Genomic DNA, 18,914 nt, shown 5'->3' with positions numbered 1-18,914 from the left:
AGCACCTGGGTGGCTCAGTTGGTTAAGTGTCTGCCTTCGGCTCAGGTTATGATCTGAGGGTCCTGGGATCGAGCCCCGCATCGGGCTCCTTGCTCAGTGGCGAATTTGCTTCTCCCTCTCCCTCTGCCCTTCCACCCCAACTTGTGCTCTCTCTCAAACAAATAAAATTATTAAAAAAAGAGAAAGATATAAATTTAAATATTGTTCTTTCCTAACAATGATATTAATAACAATTAAGATTGTTTGACAATTAACTATACCCAAGGCAACATATTATGCATCTTGCATATATGATTGTATATAATTCTCAAAAAATCCTATGAATTAGATATTTATATTATTTCCACTATAAAGTTAAGAAACTTGAGGCATGAAGAAAGCAAATGGACTTGCTCAGGATCATATAATTATTGTCAGAGACAAGTTTAAACTTAAATCCAACATTAACTCTTCTTCCTCGTCAACAGAACCCATTTTTTTTTTCCAATTATTCACTCTCTTCTGCAAAGACAAGTGATTCAGGGAAGATCAACCCCAGGCCCAGGGTCACAATGAGTGAAATCCTAATTGATTTAAACCAGTAATTAGCCTCCGATTCCCTAACCAAAGAGTTTATATATGGATGCATGATGCAATTCTGGCTAATGGAATATAAAAGGAAGACTGATGGGGGTGTGCACAAATGCTTTCCTCTCCATAAAATGGGAGTCCTGTGCATCTGGGTTTTGCTGTATCTGGGTATGATGTTTGAAGTTGGTACAACCATCTTGCCATAAGCATAAAGCTAAATCTAACACTAAAGGTGATAGTATAGAAAGATGGAAGAAACCTGAGTCCTTGATGTTATTGACCTGCTGATTTTAAAAATCCCTTCATGGAGTCAATCTACCTTTAGTTTTCTTCTTAAGGAAAATAGTAAATCTCCCTCTTATTTAAGCTGCTTGAGGTTAGGGTTGATGTCACGTCCTGTTGAGAGCATCCTAACAGCCACATAGGTCTGCCTTATTTCAAAGCTCAAATTCTTAATCTCTAATCCATCCAGGAAGTCGTTTTACCCTAATAAGAAGTCCTAATGCAAAAGTTTGATTTCTGAGTTAGCTACTTAGAATTCACATTCTATTTTCCCTTAAAACAAGGTAATAGGTTGATTCAGTTTCCAAGGTAGCCCACAAAACCTATTGATTCCATGATACAGCTAAACAACAATATGTGGTCCTTGGGCAAGTGTCAAGTACTAGAAAGTCAGATACTTAAGACTTTCCTCATTAGGGCGCCTGGGTGGCTCAGATGGTTAAGCATCTGCCTTCGGCTCAGGTCATGATCTCAGGGTCCTGGGATCGAGTCCCGCATCGGGCTCCCCGCTCAGCGGGAGCCTGCTTCTCCCTCTGCCTCTCTCTCTCTCTCTCTCTCTCTCTGTCTCTCATGAATAAATAAATAAAATCTTTAAAAAAAAAAAGACTTTCCTCATTAAATACAAGTTATTTCCTCATTCTTTGCCATATTTTATCAGCAAGCCTACTTCCAAAGTATATTTTGCTTCTGTCTACTGTTCCTCACTTTTCTCTCATCTCCATCTCCGTCAGTCTGCTCTGTGTCGCCATCATTTTTGAGGCTGTCTGTCCTGACACACACCATCCAGCTCTGCACTGGGATCTTGTTATCCTCCCATTCCACTTGGAAGTGGGGGCTGAAGTTAGGGTGGGGTATCCAGCTATCTTCTATTCCGGGATCCTGGGAATTTATTTGGGGTGTGTTGTCACTCCCCTCAGGGTTTTTCTTAGTTTGGAGAAGTCAGGCAGGATTCAGGGTCCCTTCTCAAGATCCCTTCTGTCTTCCTTTTCGACTCCTCTTGTTTAACCGAGGGCGTCTGTGCACAGTCCTAGGAATGGAAACTCTGCTCTGACTCGTGTACTCTTCTGTTGTCTTTGCCTGGGCCTTTCCACCTTCCATGGGATCTGGATTTTGAAAAGTCAAGTTCAGGAACAGAAGTTTTCTCCCTTTAAGTAATTGTGTTTCGCATATAACTTGAGTCAGTGAATGAAATCATGGCTGACTATATGGACAAAGGGCCACAGGGTAACAGCAAATATTTTAAAAAACATTTTCAGATATCATCTTTTCACACATGAAGCAGGGCCTGACTGAAAATGTTAACACATATAACATATGCATCAAAACAAACAAAAAATGACTTTGTTGAACAACCACTAAGACTAGAGATTCTCTGCCTATGTTTTTATACATCTATTCATTTATTCAACAAATATTTATGAAGGACAATCTATATACAATGATAATTATTTTGCTATTCTGTTTGGCTCTTGTTCACTCCCTCTTGTCATTCTTGTTGTATTTTGGCCTCATAAGTTTAGAAAGAAATACATTTTTTGTCTTCCTTCACACTCCTGTCCTTCAGATATATTGCAGCTCTTCTAAGTATCTATGTTCCACCCCAACTCAGTTGAGAAACCGACTTTTCTATTTTGCAATTAAGTAACATACAGATAATTCTCATTTGTAACGTCAATATAAAATATTCATTAAGATACCTTTATGGAGATTCTCCCGCCGGTGCTTTCCTGATAGTTCCCCAACACTCTTCATCTCTGACAGTGAAATAATGGGCCTATGGAAATAAGCAGTGCTGCTAAGTCCATGTAACAGAATACAACTGAATCTTGTTTTTCTGACAGAGATATTCAGTTAATTGGCAAGCCGTGAATGGATGAGAGCAGTTCTCAAACCTTCAGCATTCCTGAGAGTCACCTGGAGTGCTTGTTAAAACAGAGTGCTGGGCTCCACCCCCCAAAGTTTCTCATTTAGTTGGTTGGAGCAGAGCCTTGAAGTTCCCAGGTGCTGCTGATCCTGCTGGTCTAGGAACAACACTTTGAGAACTGCGCTAGAGGATGTCAAAATAAGGCTACAAAAAAGAGAGATGAATGTTAGAAATGTAATGGTTAGAATCCTAAGGTCTTATTAAGAGTGTAGCCCAAATATTATCCCATGTGGTATGTGAGATGGTCTTGTGCTGAAATGCCTCCTTCAACCAGGAAATTCCAGCACAATAAGAGGTGCTGAACTGGAGAGGAGCGGTGCCTCAGGGCAGCAAGTCTAGGGCACAGGGGAAGCAGGCCTGTCCTTTGATTTGCAGTGTGGTCAATTCTCCCAGATCTGTGAAACTATATGCCCTTAGGCTTCATTTCTGGCCTGCAGGCCACCCTTTTCTCTACCCCTAGCACTCTTAGTAATCCTCAGACAGACGCACAGTTAGATGAAGAACAGAATGCCCTTCTCTTATGTCTCACTTCTCTGATTAGAAAAGGTAACATATCTATTCCCTGGAAAACAGGGCGGGAAGACAATACTAGGTAGATACTGTGGTGTTGTGATAAAATGTACGTAACATAAAAGCTACCATTTTAACCGTTTTAAAGGTGCAATTCAGTGGAATTAAGTACATTTGCAATGTTGTGCTCTCCGCTCTCTACTTCCAGAACTTTTTCATTATCCCAAAATAAACTCTGTACCCATTAAACAATAACTCCCATTCTCCTCCTCCTCTCAACCCCTGGAAACCTCTGTTCTATTTTTTTGTCTCTATGAATTTGCCTATTTTACTAGGTAAATTTTTAAAGTAGGTAAAAGTTATTTTTGGAGATTCCTCCCACTACTTCTTTATGATCCATAGAATCTTTACATTGTTCTTTGGCTCTCCAAAGTCACTTTAACCAACTTCTTCCCATAAAATGTCTCAAACACTTCCATCCCCATGAGAGGACACCCTCCTTTCCCTTCATGTCAGAAATAGAAATCTGCTGAGACTAACTCATGTAGATGTGTAAATAACTGGGGTTCTTTGAGGACTTTCTTTGTGACACATACTTTTCTAAGTGCTTTCTGTGCATTTAGCCATTCCGTCCTCACAACCCCACCACTAGGGATACAATTATTATCATTTCTCTTTTACTGAAAAAGAAACTGAGACTCAGGTAGGATGAAGCACATTTCCCAAGACCAACAGCAAATAGGCAATGAAGCCAGGAGTTTGACTCCAGAGGCAGTTCTCCTAACCACAGAGGATGGTTATTAATCAAAAAATTTAGTAATTAATGGAATGTGAAGCTTTGTGCCTAATGGCATGTTTTCAAAGATATTTTTGAGCTAAGAGCACTTTCTGGTGGGAAGCCAAGAGTCATCAGGCAGGCTTAAGGCAGTTTTCTGCTTCACCCATTCCCTCCATTTCCATCTCCCAACTAACTCCAAAAATACAAGCTGAATCCCAACTGTCTGAGGAACTTGACTCCTTCTCAGACTCCTCCTGCAACATTCCCCTGGCCCCTTCTGTCTGTCCTAGGGGACGGAACCTCCTCTGCCTAGGCCTCTCTGCTTCCTTGGGTGGGTACGGAGGAGGCATAGAGCCGTCCTTAGACCTCAACTTGAAGAAAACGGCATCTAACTTTAACATTCTCCTTAGCTGGTCTTGTTTTAGCCAAGATTTGCCTCTTGAGAATTAAGCTAAGGTCAGCATAACTAACTTGTCTCCCCAAACTTGTCCCCGGCAAATGTGCAGTCTTAATAGTCCCTCAGATGCAATGGTCATCTTTTCACAGTTCACAAAAAAAAAAAAAAAAAAGGACTAATAAAAACAAAAGAACAAAGTTATCACATAGACAGAAAAAGGAAAGAAAACTGCCAAAAACAACATTAACAACAAAAACTGTTGAAATAAATTTATGAGCCTGCCATCTTAAGTCCTTTTTGGAACAAGACAAGGAATAAACAAATAAATAAATAGCTTGGGTGGTAGCCTGGAAGAATTAATTCAAGTGTATTTCACACTCAGGAAGCAGGTTACTGACAAGTCAATATGGCATTTTGAATGTATCACCTTTTCTCATCCTGACATTTAATTCATTGTACTTCAAAGTACCCTGAAATTCCAGATATATTTCTCTATGAGAGAATGATTTGATGTACCGGTCTTGAAAAATAAATTTGAGCTTCCTCCAACCAAAAATTCCCTGGTGGACCAAATTCTTAAGATTTTTTTTAAGATCAATTATTTTTAACCCTAAATTTTGAGGTAGAAATGGGATAGAAAATAATGTTAGTATCTCCTGAATGTGAAGGTAGTTTGAGTACTTAGTAAGAAAACATGCATTTGAGGTAAAGGATAAGTGAGCAGTTAAAAACTTAAAACTCTGAGATCAGACTTGAGTTCAAAAGTGGCATGGTCACTCCCGGTTGTGTGACTGAGCAAATCACTGAAGGTGTCTGTATCAGTAGAATAAGGGTACTGATAATAATTGTATTTTCCTCATGATGGTATTATGAGCATTAAATGAGGTAAAGCGTGGCTCCTAGCCTGATTCATAGTAAGTAAAAAAGTTAGCATTAGCATCTCTATCTATCCTCAGATAACTGAGGTCTGAGTGAAGCTTTAGTATTGCTCTTAGGGTTTTGGTTTGGTTTGGTTTTGGTTTTGGTTTTTTTGGTGGGGGACTGCAGTCAGCTCAGATCACATATATGTGCTCATCAAAGAAATAACACTAATGGACCTATGTGGGAACCACTTACCCCCCCCCCCCAAATATCCATACTGCAGAACGATCCACTTCTCTTAATCCCCCAGCCATCCCTGGAGGGCTCACTTGGTTTTTTTGGTGGGGAACTGCAGTCAGCTCAGATCACATATATGTGCTCATCAAAGAAATAACACTAATGGACCTATGTGGGAACCACTTACTGACCCCCCCCAAATATCCATACTGCAGAACGATCCACTTCTCTTAATCCCCCAGCCATCCCTGGAGGGCTCACTTGGAAGATATTTACCATGTATGAGTTCAGTACTATCCTTAGCCCAGGGCCAGTATAACTGCTTCCCTGGACACTGCCCCTCATTTTAGAGTGCTCAACGATGGCTCATTTCTGGTGTGACCCTCCCCATGAGGTGATAAGTCTTCAAGCCAAGGACAACTTGAAACACATGCCCCTCTCCCTCATCTAGGTACTTGGACTATAGAATTCCCTATCCTGCCCATTGTGCTCCTGTCCCATATTCTGGACACTGAGATCCCAGAATTCTCTGCCCAAAAGTCCCCTAGTCTGTCTCCGAAGTCTTAGTGGGCTTCTTTCTTAGGTGTTTCCTCCTGAGTGGGCCAGAACACTGTTGATATGGGTACCCCTCCACCTCTAAAGAGTAGCCAAGAAGCAGCTGCTTTCAAAGCTGGGTAGGTTGATGAGAATATTGAGGGAGGCTGCAGTGTCCACCTGCTTACACAGTAAGGCCAGGCTTTTATGAAACTTCTTAAAAGGTAGGAGGATAGAACACATTTAATAATTCATTCATTTGATATAAAACTTTAAAATATTTAATTATATGGTATTTGGGAGAAATGTGCTCCTGCCCTGGGCCCAGCAAATATTAGGGGCAGAACTGAAAGACTTAGTGGCTTATTGAAATGTATCCTTTATAAGAAGAGTAAAGCAGGGAAAAGAAAATTTCAAACCTAAGCAGCCAGTTTCTAACTGTGTCCAGCACTTGAATCTTAACACTCAGTAGGTGTAAATGTGGGCACCAATTGCCTGGAAATAACTGTGTGGGTACACTGGTATAATCATTTTCCAAGAGTCCGCTGTGGACAGAAATATTTTTACTGATATAATTGTAAAAGTCAAAATCTCATGACCTCTCCTTCCGTGGCCACCTCCTTCTTTATTCCCTTCCCCTGAAAATTTTCTAGTTCAAAAAATAAGCCCTTTGGGAGTTGTGTCATCTGATTTCAAGAGAAAATTTGGGATATAAATAACTTCCAAGGGTCAGTTGAGCACTGATTGGACGGAGGGTCAGTTTTCACAGCTCCCTGGCCCCCCATCTACCCTTAGTTCATGTTTAGGGATCCTTAACTTTCTGCTTTATTGACCCTCTTAGGACTAAAAAAGAAAGAAAGAAAGAAAGAAAGAAAAAGTTACATCAGACAGAGGAAGCATTTCTAAGAGGTCAACAGTGATAACATTTTACACATATACTCCTTATCATTTATTTTCTATAGAGTGCATTTTAAGAATTCCTAAGGAAAAATGCACCGATGACTATGTTTTCATGTTGTAAGATTCTTAAACACAAAGTCTTTATTTTTTAAGAGCACTCATGATGTAAACAATTATGCTTACTCTACCATATAACATTAGGATGAAGAGTAATTGAGCTCTTGGATATTTTGAAAGCAAAATTAATTATAGTATTCGAGATCCCATTTTATCAACCTACTTGCACAAATTTATTTCAAAAATGAAATGAGGGCACAACGTAGTCTTACATGTTTTCTCTGTGACATAATCTTATGTAAATATTCAGATATCTTCACATGTCTCAAATAGATGTATAGGAAAACTGTTTATGATAATTCTCTAGCAAAAGCCCAGGATTACTATTCCATATTATACTATAATTCTGCTTTTGCCCTATCTAGCACGAGCCAATGAAACCCAAAGAGTCCTTGTGATGCTCAGAGGCAGGAAGACAGAGAGTACAAGGCAGGTGCCAGGGAAAGGGAGGACAAAATGGAGAAGAGAGAGACGGAGAGGAGTGGGGAGAAATAACGTGTCGTTAGGTCTGTTGTTTTTTTAAAAATTTGTTTATATTTAGGTTTTATTCACATGTCTTTCAAGTTTCTTTTCTCCAAACTGAAAAATAATTATCTTAATGAATCTGCTACAATTTATTTATAACTTCCTTAGGAATGTCTTACTATACTCTACTTGAGAAATGAGTCTAAAAGAATATTTAACAGAAATACTGACTTCCTGGGCTAAAGGCATGCACATAGTGTATACAATTTTTAAAATTTCTTTTTACTGTGCCTATAATTCAAAATGCCATAAAAAATGTTTAATGTCTTTCCCACACCAAATATACATGTTGCCCCATAATTTGCTTCAAAAGTTTTAAAGGGGTTATTCAAACGCAAATTATCCTAAAAGAGATGATTGACAATAGTGAATTCACTCCCAGGATGCTGCTGCTGATTATCAATCAAATAATATAGGACTCTAAAGACTAAAGTTTCTTCTACCATCCCCATCCTCACTCTACTCCTCAAAAGTAATCACTTATAATAGTTTAGTGGAAATATCTCTAGATGTTTTCTAGACATTCAATAGATACATGTTCATCTCCTACTCTGTGCCATGCACTGTTGTAGGTGCTGGTGATACAATAATGCTCAAAAAAACCCAGACCAACTCTTTGCTTTCAAGGTCTTTACAGTTTAGTGTATGAAACATAAAGTGAATAAACAAACCGGTAAACATACAACATGATATCAAGTAATGGTAAATGCTAAGAAGTCAATAGTAGGACAAAAAGACAGAATAGAGGTATTTACTAGTTGAGTTGGGGGGGTCAGGGAAGCCCTCTTTACCTGAATACGGTGAGAAAATGATCCTCTCAAATATGGTAAGAGAGTCTAAGCAAAGCAAATAGCAAGTGCAAAGACCCTAGAGCAGAAGCAAGCCTGGCAGGGTTGAGCACAGTAAGGTCAGTGTTGCTGGAACAAAATGCGTAAGGGGAAACTAGTTAAGAGATGAAGGTAAAGACAGCGCTTGTGATGAGCTATGTAGGACTTTATGAATTAGGCATTGACAAGGTCTGACTCTAAAAGAGGTGTTCTGGCTGCAGAAGAGAGACTAAATGGGTCAGGACAAGAACTGGGAGACCAGTGGGAGGCTACTGCAGTTGGCCAGGAGAGAGGTGATGGTGGCTTTGTCTCATTCATTGCTGGTAGGAATGCAAAACAGTACAGCCACCTTGGGAGACAGTTTGGAAGTTTCTTTAAAAAACGAAACATACTCTTACCATACAATCCAACCGTTGTGGTCCTTGGTATTTACTCAAATGAACCGGAAAAGTCTGCATACAACTATTTATAACAGTTTTTTTGTAGTTGTCAGAACTTGGAAGCAACCAAGATGACCATGGTTGAATGTATAAACAAACTAGTATATCCATACAATAGATTATGATTCAGCAATAAAAAAAGAGCTATTAATACACGAAAAGACAGTTTGGTGTTTAGATCCATAATAGCTAAAAAGGCATTTTAGTTCCTTGCAAATGATTTTTATATTTCAAAACCAGAAGTACAAGTGATGTTCTCTATTAAGTGAATATTAATATAATGCAGAGTTGTGCCTTTGTCATCTATCGGATTTATAATCCATGCGGGTAGTTACCACATAGTGTTCATGAATGATAGAAATATTCTATCTCCTTAGCCTTTATATTATTAGAAAGAGAGAATGAGAGAAAGAGAGAGAGAGAGATTGAAATTAATTTTAAGGAATTGGTTCACATGATTGTGGGGGCTGGTAAGACGGAAATCTTCAGAGCAGGCTGACACTGGCTGGAAATTCTGGCAGGAGTAAATGTTAACAATCTTTAGTCTGAAAGCAGTCTGAAGGCAGAATTACTTCCTCTTAAGGGAATCTCTGTTTTACCTCTTAAGGCCTTTAATTAATTGGATGAGCCCACTCACATTATGGAAGGTAATCTGCTTTACTCAAAGTCTACTGATTTAAATGTCAATCACATGTAAAAAAACACCTTGACAGCAACACTTAGACTGATGTTTGACCAAATAACGGGCACTATACCCTAGCCATGGTTAACATATAAAATTAACCATTGAAGAGGTATTTGTTGCTTTTCCAAAATTTGCTTTTAGTTATAGAATAACATATCTCATGCTTTCCTCTTTACACACTCCTTTATTCCTATATCCACAAATGAATTCACATTACTCTTTCCCCAAGGTTATATGTTCATTCCTTCTTAATGAATGACATCATGCATCATGATGAAGAATAACCATATTACCGACTCTTAAGTCTCATATCCCTATTTGATATCTCATTTCCGTATGCTGATTTTGTTGATGATCTGTCTTGGATAATTTATGAGTTTAGGACATACAGTCTTAAAGTCATCAACATCAAATTTTCAAAGAATCAATTGACCTCCATTACAATGTGTCTGTCATTCTACTTTGAGGAGCTGATAAAACAAGGCAGCAGGAGATTTCTTGGAGCTTGGTGACATCACAGGATTACACCACAATGACTCCCATTCCACCTGTCCTGTTCTGTGGTTTTATCTGATCACTAGATAAGAAATAATGGAAATAGTATAAGCCCTGAATTTTCAGACCATGTAGTGTAGTGACTTACTGCAATGGGCTAAACAGGCTAAAATGGACAAAATGCTAAAAAAAATATTTTGCCAGGGGTTAAAATGTCAGTGTATTAAGGATAAATCAAAACCACCCAAACATAAGTTCCAAAAGAAAATTAAAAAAGATACAAAGTAAGTATTAATCAGTATTAACTTCCAGTTACTTAAGGCTCTTTTATCTTCATACGTATACCTGTAGTTTTGTAACTCCAGCACTTAAGATGTATATATTTTCTCATAAGTCATTTCATAAATTCATTTGTGTGGTTATACCATGAAAAGTAAATATTAGCAAGTGACTGTGCTCTGAATGTTTCTAGAAAAGAGCAGCACATAGAGGTCATCATATAACCTTTTTTTTTTTAGTTTTTTTTTAATTAATTTATTTTTTTGATGTAGTGTTCCATGATTCATTGTTTGCATATAACACCCAGTGCTCTATTCAATACATGCCCTCTTTAATACCCATTACCTTTTGAGACTTTTTCTGGCATCATTGGGTGCTGTGGGTGGGCTTTCTACCTTTTTTTGCCCTTTCCTTGGTCCCTGCCCTCTCAAGATGGTGTGACTTGTCCTGGAGGCCTTAGCACACACTGTCATTCTGTCTTCCTTCCATCAGCTTATGATCCCTGGGCTTCACTCTGTACAAAGAGATTTACCTAAGCGAATGGAACCCCAAAGCCAAAACTAAAGTGCACTAAAAATAGCTCTGAGTTATCGGTGCGCCGACACGGATACAACAAAGTCAAGCGACAGACAAAGGTGGCCCATGTTCTTCCCGGAGGCAAAGCTGAATCGCTCCGTAGAGTGTTTTGTCATTTGTGGGGAGCCTTTCACACTGTCTTCCCTGCTCATACCTTTAGGAAGTTCTGGATCACTGGAGCTGACCAGCCTTAAGGGCAGGTTCTACACCCCTCAGTTCAGTCAGTGTTGTCTATCTGGAGCTTCTAGAGGACAAGACAGTGCGGTGGTTTCACTTCCGTTCACTCCCCCTCATGCAGTTGATTTCCTCGCCCGCGCTTCTAGACACGCCTGGTCTCCACCCTCAAGACAGCATCTGCACTTAACTCGGGTGTCCCTCTCCCACTTCTGCTGGCTCTGTCACCTAAAATGAGCTTCCAAAATAATCTATCTTTTTTCTTCACTTTTTTAATCTGTGATGTTGATCTCAGAATGAATATCTTTTAGAGTACTTGATGAATTATTTTCTAAAATTTAGAGATAGCACTCAGGTAACACATGTGAATGACTTTTGTAGACTCCGAGGCCTTATGCAAGCAGCCTGTGCTAGCTGTATTATGTATAAGCAAGGTTAGTAAATGTAAGACGACTTTGATAGCTTCTATTCCCTGTTTTCTTTCCACTCCAGTTGCCTCCTTTAATAACAGACATCTGCGTATGAACTCTCTTCTCCATTTTAGTTCTGTTCATTACCAGAATAGTATATGAATTGTATCTCCAGACCGGTATCACGGTATCACGTTTGGGAAGCTGCAAAAGCTCAAGTCCGTTAGTGCTTGCCTTCAGAAGACCATCAATTTGAGAAATTCAGAGCTTTTCAAATGTTAATCCAATCATTTTTCCTTTCTTTTTTTTTTAAGTAGCTAGTATTAAGGGATGATCAGAGAGTGATTTGCTATATTTTCAATCCTATTGCAATGTTTGTTTTGTTATCAGATTTTCTTCACTTTTTCCTAAAGTTTAATCTGTATAAATTTTTGTAGAAGACTGCTGGATACCGAAGATGAGCTCAGTGACATTCAGACAGATTCGGTCCCATCAGAAGTACGGGACTGGTTGGCGTCCACCTTCACAAGGAAAATGGGGATGATGAAAAAGAAATCTGAGGAAAAACCAAAATTTCGAAGCATTGTGCATGCTGTTCAAGCTGGAATTTTTGTGGAAAGGTAAGTGAAATTGTTAGTATCTCAAGATGATAAAATTTGGAAGGCAGGAGATATACTTACCATATCAAAGTTATATGAGTCAAACATTTTACTTATTGAGGAACACTTCAATTATAAGTATACCCAGAATGAGCAAATTTAGAACTTTGTTATGAATTTGCCTTAACAAAAATGTTTTGTCCTGGGTTTAGTACTTTTATTTCTTTTAAATTGACATAAAGACTGGGGCGCCTGGGTGGCTTAGTTGGTTAAGCGTCTGCCTTCGGCTCAGGTTATGATCTCAGGGTCCTGGAATAGAGCCCCATGTCTGGCTCCCTGCTCAGCGGAGAGCCTGCTTTTCCCTCTGCCTACCGCTCTACCTACTTGTGCTCTCTCTCTCTGTCAAAGAAATAAATAAAATTAAATAAATAAATAAATAAATTGACCTAAAGACTAAAAGCAAGGGTGTCTGGGTGACTCAGGCGGTTAAGCGTCTGCCTTTGGCTCAGGTCATGATTCCAGGGTCCTGGGATAGAGCCCCACATCAGGCTCCCTGCTCAGTTGGGAGCCTGCTTCTCCTTCTCCCTCTGCCCTTCCCCCCTGCTTATGCACGCTCTCTCTCTCCCTTTCTCTCTCTTTCTTTCTCTCTCTCTCTCATGCACGTACACGTGCAAATAAAATATTTTTTAAAAAAGGAAAGACTAAAAGCAAAAATTTTGAATGGCCAATGCCCTCAAATGTACCTTTGTGAGTAACTGTTTAAAAAATTATAGCATGTTCATGTGTTACACAACTAATTTTATTTGCATAAAATGTAACATTTCATAAAACAAATTCTGTACTACATACTAAAATCAAAAGGGCCTTTCTCTGCATTAAAGCAAAAAGACCATCCTCTTTCCATCATGGGAGAAAAGCTCCTTATGTCTGCTTTTGAAGAGTTTTGACATTTCTGTCACTGAAGCAAGGAATACTTGATGACCCCTAGATGCTCCAAATCGAATCACCATAGTTTCTCATGTGAAATACATGTTAATGTGGCCTAATTTTATATTTGTTTAGCCCTTTAAGAATACAGCCTATTTTTCTGTCTAGGAAACAAGATGTTCCAGAATTAAAACTAAAGAAAATACTTGAAATAAACACGTTACATCTGACAATTTTTGAAAACTAGTTACTAGAAATCGCTTAGATTAAAAAAAATTGCGTTATATTAAATTATATATAAAAAGATGAAATATTTTCTAAACTAATAAAATTGAGGAAGAGAGTTTTTTTTGTCAGTGTGCTTAAATTCAAGAGAGACCACATCATTTTTCATCTTCTGAGATCTCTATTATTTCTAATGAACATTATATACTTTAATTTTCCTCTGATAAAGGAACAATAGGAAACACATTTGGGTTTCTAAAAATGTAAATGAGAATGCATTGCAAGAAATATTTGATGCCATTTAAAAATATAACTACAGCACATAAAACTTGAAGTTTCTTGTTTTGTGCTTCTACTATCCACGATAATAACCACTCAGTGATTATTTAAATTATTTTGAGTATTTATTAACCATATTTAATTGGCTTTGATAAAAGAATCCTCATAATAAGCAATTTGATTAGTGTGGTGAGGTGATACCCACACCCCCTTATAAGGTGCATAAACTGGTCTCAACTCTGCCAGGTGGGACCAGAAGTCTGCAACAGGGAAGCAGGGCTGGAGAGAAAGAATATCCATAACCATGTTGCCATTTTTTAAAAAAACAACTTAGGAAAGTGTATGACAGTTATTGATTTTCATTAACACCAAATTGAAAATATCTCAATAGTAGTTCAGAAAGTCAGTGAGAGAATCACCAATAAAAGAGAATATGTGTGATTTGCTGAAAGAATGTGTATTTTGTCTTTTTCAGGAAAATATTGTAGAACTTGGCAAACTAAAAAGGATGCAAACTGTGGGAGTCAATTTCTATTTCCATCCAGTAAAAGATTAAGATTTCTGTAAAATATATTGATATGCTAAGTTTTCATTTTTTCATATGCTACATAAAATATTTTATTTAATGACCTGTAGAAATAGCAAATATACTTAAGGTAACTAAACTAGCAAGCAGTCTTGAAGAAATCAGTAAGTTACAAACATATGGAAATGAAATCTCTTTGATTACTCTTGTATCCCCATTAGGAGGTGCATAAAAATAGGGGCATATGTTTATCTTGAATTTTCAAAGATGATCATCTTCAATTTTGAAAATTAGAAAGCTTTCCTGAGTATTCTCTCAAGTCTCCCCTCCCCAAGGCTCCGTGCCTCTGCAGGTCCTGGCAATTCATTACCTAGAGATACCTTGAATCTGCTCACTTTCCCATCTCCCCTCCTGCAACCCCAGCCCCCAGCTCTGTCACCTGCCATCAGAAATATGACCGTAGCTTTCCAGTTGGGCCCCCCACTTCCTCAACTGCCGTCTCCAAACAAGTCATTCTACAGTGACGTTTTAGAATATAAATTAGTCCCTGTCACTCCTAAGCTTAAAACCATCTGATGGTTTTCCATTTCACTTGGTATTAAGGGCGACTTCTGTATCATGGTTTTGCAGGATTCGGCACCTTTTTACCTTCTTGCCTCATCAAATGCTACCTTCATTTTTGAGTGAATATCTATATTGCTCTGATTTCAACCCACATTCCTAACTCTTTCTCCCCTTGGGACCACAATCCTATTATTTCCTCTACCAAAAATGATTTGCCCTGCCCTGCCCTGCCCCTGGCTGGCCCTTCCTGTCTTTCCAGATGCCTTCCCTTAGCACTGTGTACAGTGTACATCACTTTGTCTACCCTGACCAGTGGTTTACCTCACAGCACTGAGTGCTGCTTGTAATCATGTATTTTTTTATCTATTGCCCCTCTTCACTGTTCAGTAAGCCTCACGAAAGCAACAACTGTCTTTCTTTTTTTTTTTTTTTTTTTTTTTTTTTAAAGATTTTATTTATTTATTTGACAGAGAGAGATAGCGAGAGCAGGAACACAAGCAGGGGGAGTGGGAGAGGGAGAAGCAGGCTTCCTGCCGAGGAGGGAGCCCGATGTGGGACTCGATCCCAGGACCCTGGGATCATGACCTGAGCCGAAGGCAGACGCTTAACGACTGAGCCACCCAGGCGCCCCGACAACTGTCTTTCTTGTTCGCCACTGGTCTCTTACCTAATGCAGTATCTGAAATAAGAGAGTTTTTCATTTTTGTGGAGTTTTTGAATTACACATTGCAACTCTAGTAAAAACTTCCAAAAAGAATCCCCCATATTACCAGTTGGACTTTCACCACTTGCAGGAGCCCAGGAAATGCATTGTTCTTTTTCAGCAGCTTGTAATATATCAGCGATTTACTCAAGTGTGAGGCAGCTGTGTTAAGGTCTCCCCCACACGGATTCTGAACCGTCATCTTCATTTTTTTTTGTCCTAATATTCTATTCCTTATTATAGGATTAGAAGATGATAATGGGGAAGTTCCTTCATTTCCTCAGAAGGATAATCTTCTTGGTCTTGCTTTACATTCCATGTAATGAGAATGCACACTGACCTTCATTCCTCAAATGTATCCCAGGTCTAAGAGATCAGCACCAGAGTTCCCACAGAGCCCTGGCAGCCCCAAAGAACCAAGAATTGCAGGCAACAGCCCTGGCTGCAGAGTAGTGAGAAGAGTAACATTAATAATAATAATGGCTTTCTTGTATTGAGCATTTATTATATTATGGTAGACATTTATATCATTTACTCTTCACAAAAAGCTTATAATTATCCTCATTTTACAGATGAGTGACATTAAATAGCTTTCCAAAAGTCACATAGTTAGTGAGTGGCTAGTCTGTGATTTAAAGCATGTCTTCTCTTTGCTTCATCCTACTGCTTTTCTGTGCCATGAAGTCACAGGGATTGAAAGTTACTTAATTTTTTTAATTTCTTACTACTGATTATTGACCTTATTTTCCTCGACCATTATCCTTTTATTTCCCCTGTCCCTCCATTTTTTAGTAATGATGACTAGAAAAATAGATATAAAAGACTGTTGTCTCCAAAAAACCCCACAAAGTAACTAAATATCATTATTGACAATAATTATTTTCTGGGTCTGTTATAGTGCAATTACTAATTTCCTTGCCTGCAAGAGTACAATAATTATGCCTATCTCAATGGAGTAATTAAGTATTTTTATTTATAAAATGCTCTGAAATCTTCCAAGAGAGATAGAGAATAAGGATAATTTTTTATTAAAACCAATTACCCACATTCAAAAATTATTTAGAGTCATTTAAAATAAACATTAAATGGAAATAGTGAAATAAAGTAATAAGATCTCTGTGATAAAATGAGGAGATACTTTATCAAGGAAGCCTAGGCTAAAGATATACGTAAATGAAATTTTTTAATTCTGAGCTTTCAAGAAGTCAAGATTAAAAAGAGAAACATGAGAGGTGCCAGGGTGGCTCAGTTGGTTAAGTAACCATCTCTTGGCTTCAGCTCAGGTCATGATCTCAGGGTCCTGGGATGGAGACCCGCATCAGGCTCCCTTCTCAGTGAGGATTGCTGCTTGCCTCCTTCTCCCTCTACCCACTACCCTCTCTCTCTCAAATAAATAAATAAATATTTTTAAAAAGAGAGAGAGAGAGAAACATGAATTATTTTACATAGACACTAAGTAATGGGTCTTATGGATTTTTAATCCATAAGGTACATTGAATCAAAAAGATTAGTGTCTAGGGGTGCCTGGGGGGCTCAGTCAGTTAAGTGTATGACTCTTGGTTTTGGCTCAGGTCGTGATCTCGGGGTTGTGAGAGCGAGTCCTGCATCGAGCTCAGCACTCAATGTGGCATCTGCTTGAGATTCTCTCTCCCTCTCCCTCTGCCTCTACCGCTTGTGTTCTCTCTCTCTCTAAAATAAATTTTAAAAATCTTAAAAAAAAAAGTTAGTGTCTTCTGTAGTGGCTTTATGAAATTGCAAAATATTTTCCAAATGACTATTTCTTATATTGACCTCCCTCATATAAATTAATGGTATAATCATTAAATTATGACTTTGTTCAGGCATCTTGGGAGAAGTTACAACAGTATAGTCTAGGAATGTAGCTTGCCGATGGACTAACAATATGAAAATGAAGGGACATGATTGATAGGTAATTCTTTCTTCCCAGGACGTTGGGGAATGAGCCATGTATCTTCCAGTTCTGAATAGAAGTCTATGCTATTCTTACACATTGGGGTATCACATTGGTTTTCTTGTCACATGAACTAATGGAAGAGTTTCATTTTTTTGGTGTATGTCATTTTTTTTAAAGATTTTATTTATTTATTTGACAGAGAGAGAGACAGCAAGAGAGGGAACACAAGCAGGGAGAGTGGGAGAGGGAGAAGCAGACTTCCCACTGAGCAGGGAGCCCGATGCGGGGCTGGATCCCAGGAGCCTGGGATCATGACCTGAGCCGAAGGCAGACGCTTAACGACTGAGCCACCCAGGTGCCCCGGTGTATGTCATTTTGGTTGCCCATCAGAAGGTCCAGCAAATTACTGATTAATAAAAATACTTTTATTTGTGGTATTATAAAAATTGAAATAACTTCGTTCTGCATAAGGTTTCTTAATTTTTATTAAGTGATAGTTTGAACAAACTTCAGCAATTTTTGTCAATATGGTCTGCCCTAGTATTTTTAACTTTAAAAAAAAGGAAGCTGTATAAATTCTGATGATACTACATGTTCTCTCTTATAATTTCCATTTTATAAAAAAGAAGAAGAAGAAGAAGAAAGAAATCCATAAAGGAAATATTTTAATGGCATTCAGCTTCCAGACCAAAAATTTTGGCACATTAATGGATGCAAAACAAGAATATTCTTCTGTCATTGATATGGTGGCATGCCAGAAAGCCTTGTTGCATATACAAAGGACAGTCTCTTGTAATAGGATGAAGCAAAGAAAAAGATGTCAATCATATTGACTTAATAGGGTGCTTGTGTGTAGACATATTCACATTAACATTTGTCACATTGTAGATTCTCAATAAATGGTGACCATATTTATTATTGTTGCCACAAAGAAAGCCTGTAATTAATGATAAAAGGTGAACATGCCAAAAGTAATCTTTTCCCTTATATTTAAAAAATAGTTGAAAACTTTGAGTAAATGAGTCTTATATATACACTTATTTTTCTTTTTCAGGATGTACAGAAAGTCCTATCACATGGTTGGTTTGGTATATCCAGAAGCTGTCATAGTCACATTAAAGGTGAAATAATTTCAATTATTTAAATTTTTCAAATAGTCATTTTTTTAAAATCTTCTTAAAATGGCTGGGAGAAAATGAGAATAGGTCTTTGCTGCAGCTTATGTATTGGTACGTAAAAAGTACTGTAGCCATTTACAACATGTCATGTGTTCCAAATCATGACTCGTTGTAGACTTAAATGAGGATTGATTTACACTAACAAACTATGTCAATGCATATGCAAGTGTGTGCACACACATATGTGATTTTTTTTTCTTCTTCATGCTTTATTTAGGTGGATCTTGAATTCAATTTTGAGATGGCACCAGGACTTGTCAGAATATACATATTTTCTTATGTATATATTGTGGGAAAGTTGCATGCACTAAAAAAAAAGATGTTCCAGGACAAAACTTATATGAAAGAAATTTCTTTAGAATTTTAGGTCTGAGAACATATAAAAAGATAAAATGAAGGGCGCCTGGGTGGCTCAGATGGTTAAGCGTCTGCCTTCAGCTCAGGTCATGATCCCAGGGTCCTGGGATCGAGTCCCGC

General features: G+C 38.2%; 1 protein-coding gene across 6 annotated transcripts in view; it reads left to right on the top strand.

Annotated features, from left to right (window-relative positions):
• PDE1A (phosphodiesterase 1A) overlaps positions 1–18,914 on the top strand; it is a 323,167-nt gene that overhangs the window by 237,166 nt on the left and 67,087 nt on the right. For all 6 annotated transcript variants that reach the window (XM_078071072.1, XM_078071073.1, XM_078071071.1 and 3 more), the window contains exons 4-5: positions 11,959–12,141; positions 18,314–18,380. In XM_078071072.1, the coding sequence (XP_077927198.1) occupies positions 11,959–12,141; positions 18,314–18,380 (250 nt within the window). The remainder of the gene's footprint in view (positions 1–11,958; positions 12,142–18,313; positions 18,381–18,914) is intronic.

The sequence above is a fragment of the Halichoerus grypus genome, chromosome 4, assembly GCF_964656455.1.
Source record: "Halichoerus grypus chromosome 4, mHalGry1.hap1.1, whole genome shotgun sequence".
Taxonomy (NCBI): domain Eukaryota; kingdom Metazoa; phylum Chordata; class Mammalia; order Carnivora; family Phocidae; genus Halichoerus; species Halichoerus grypus.
Note: the sequence above shows the minus strand (reverse complement) of the source record. Positions and strands in the feature narration are given on the sequence as shown.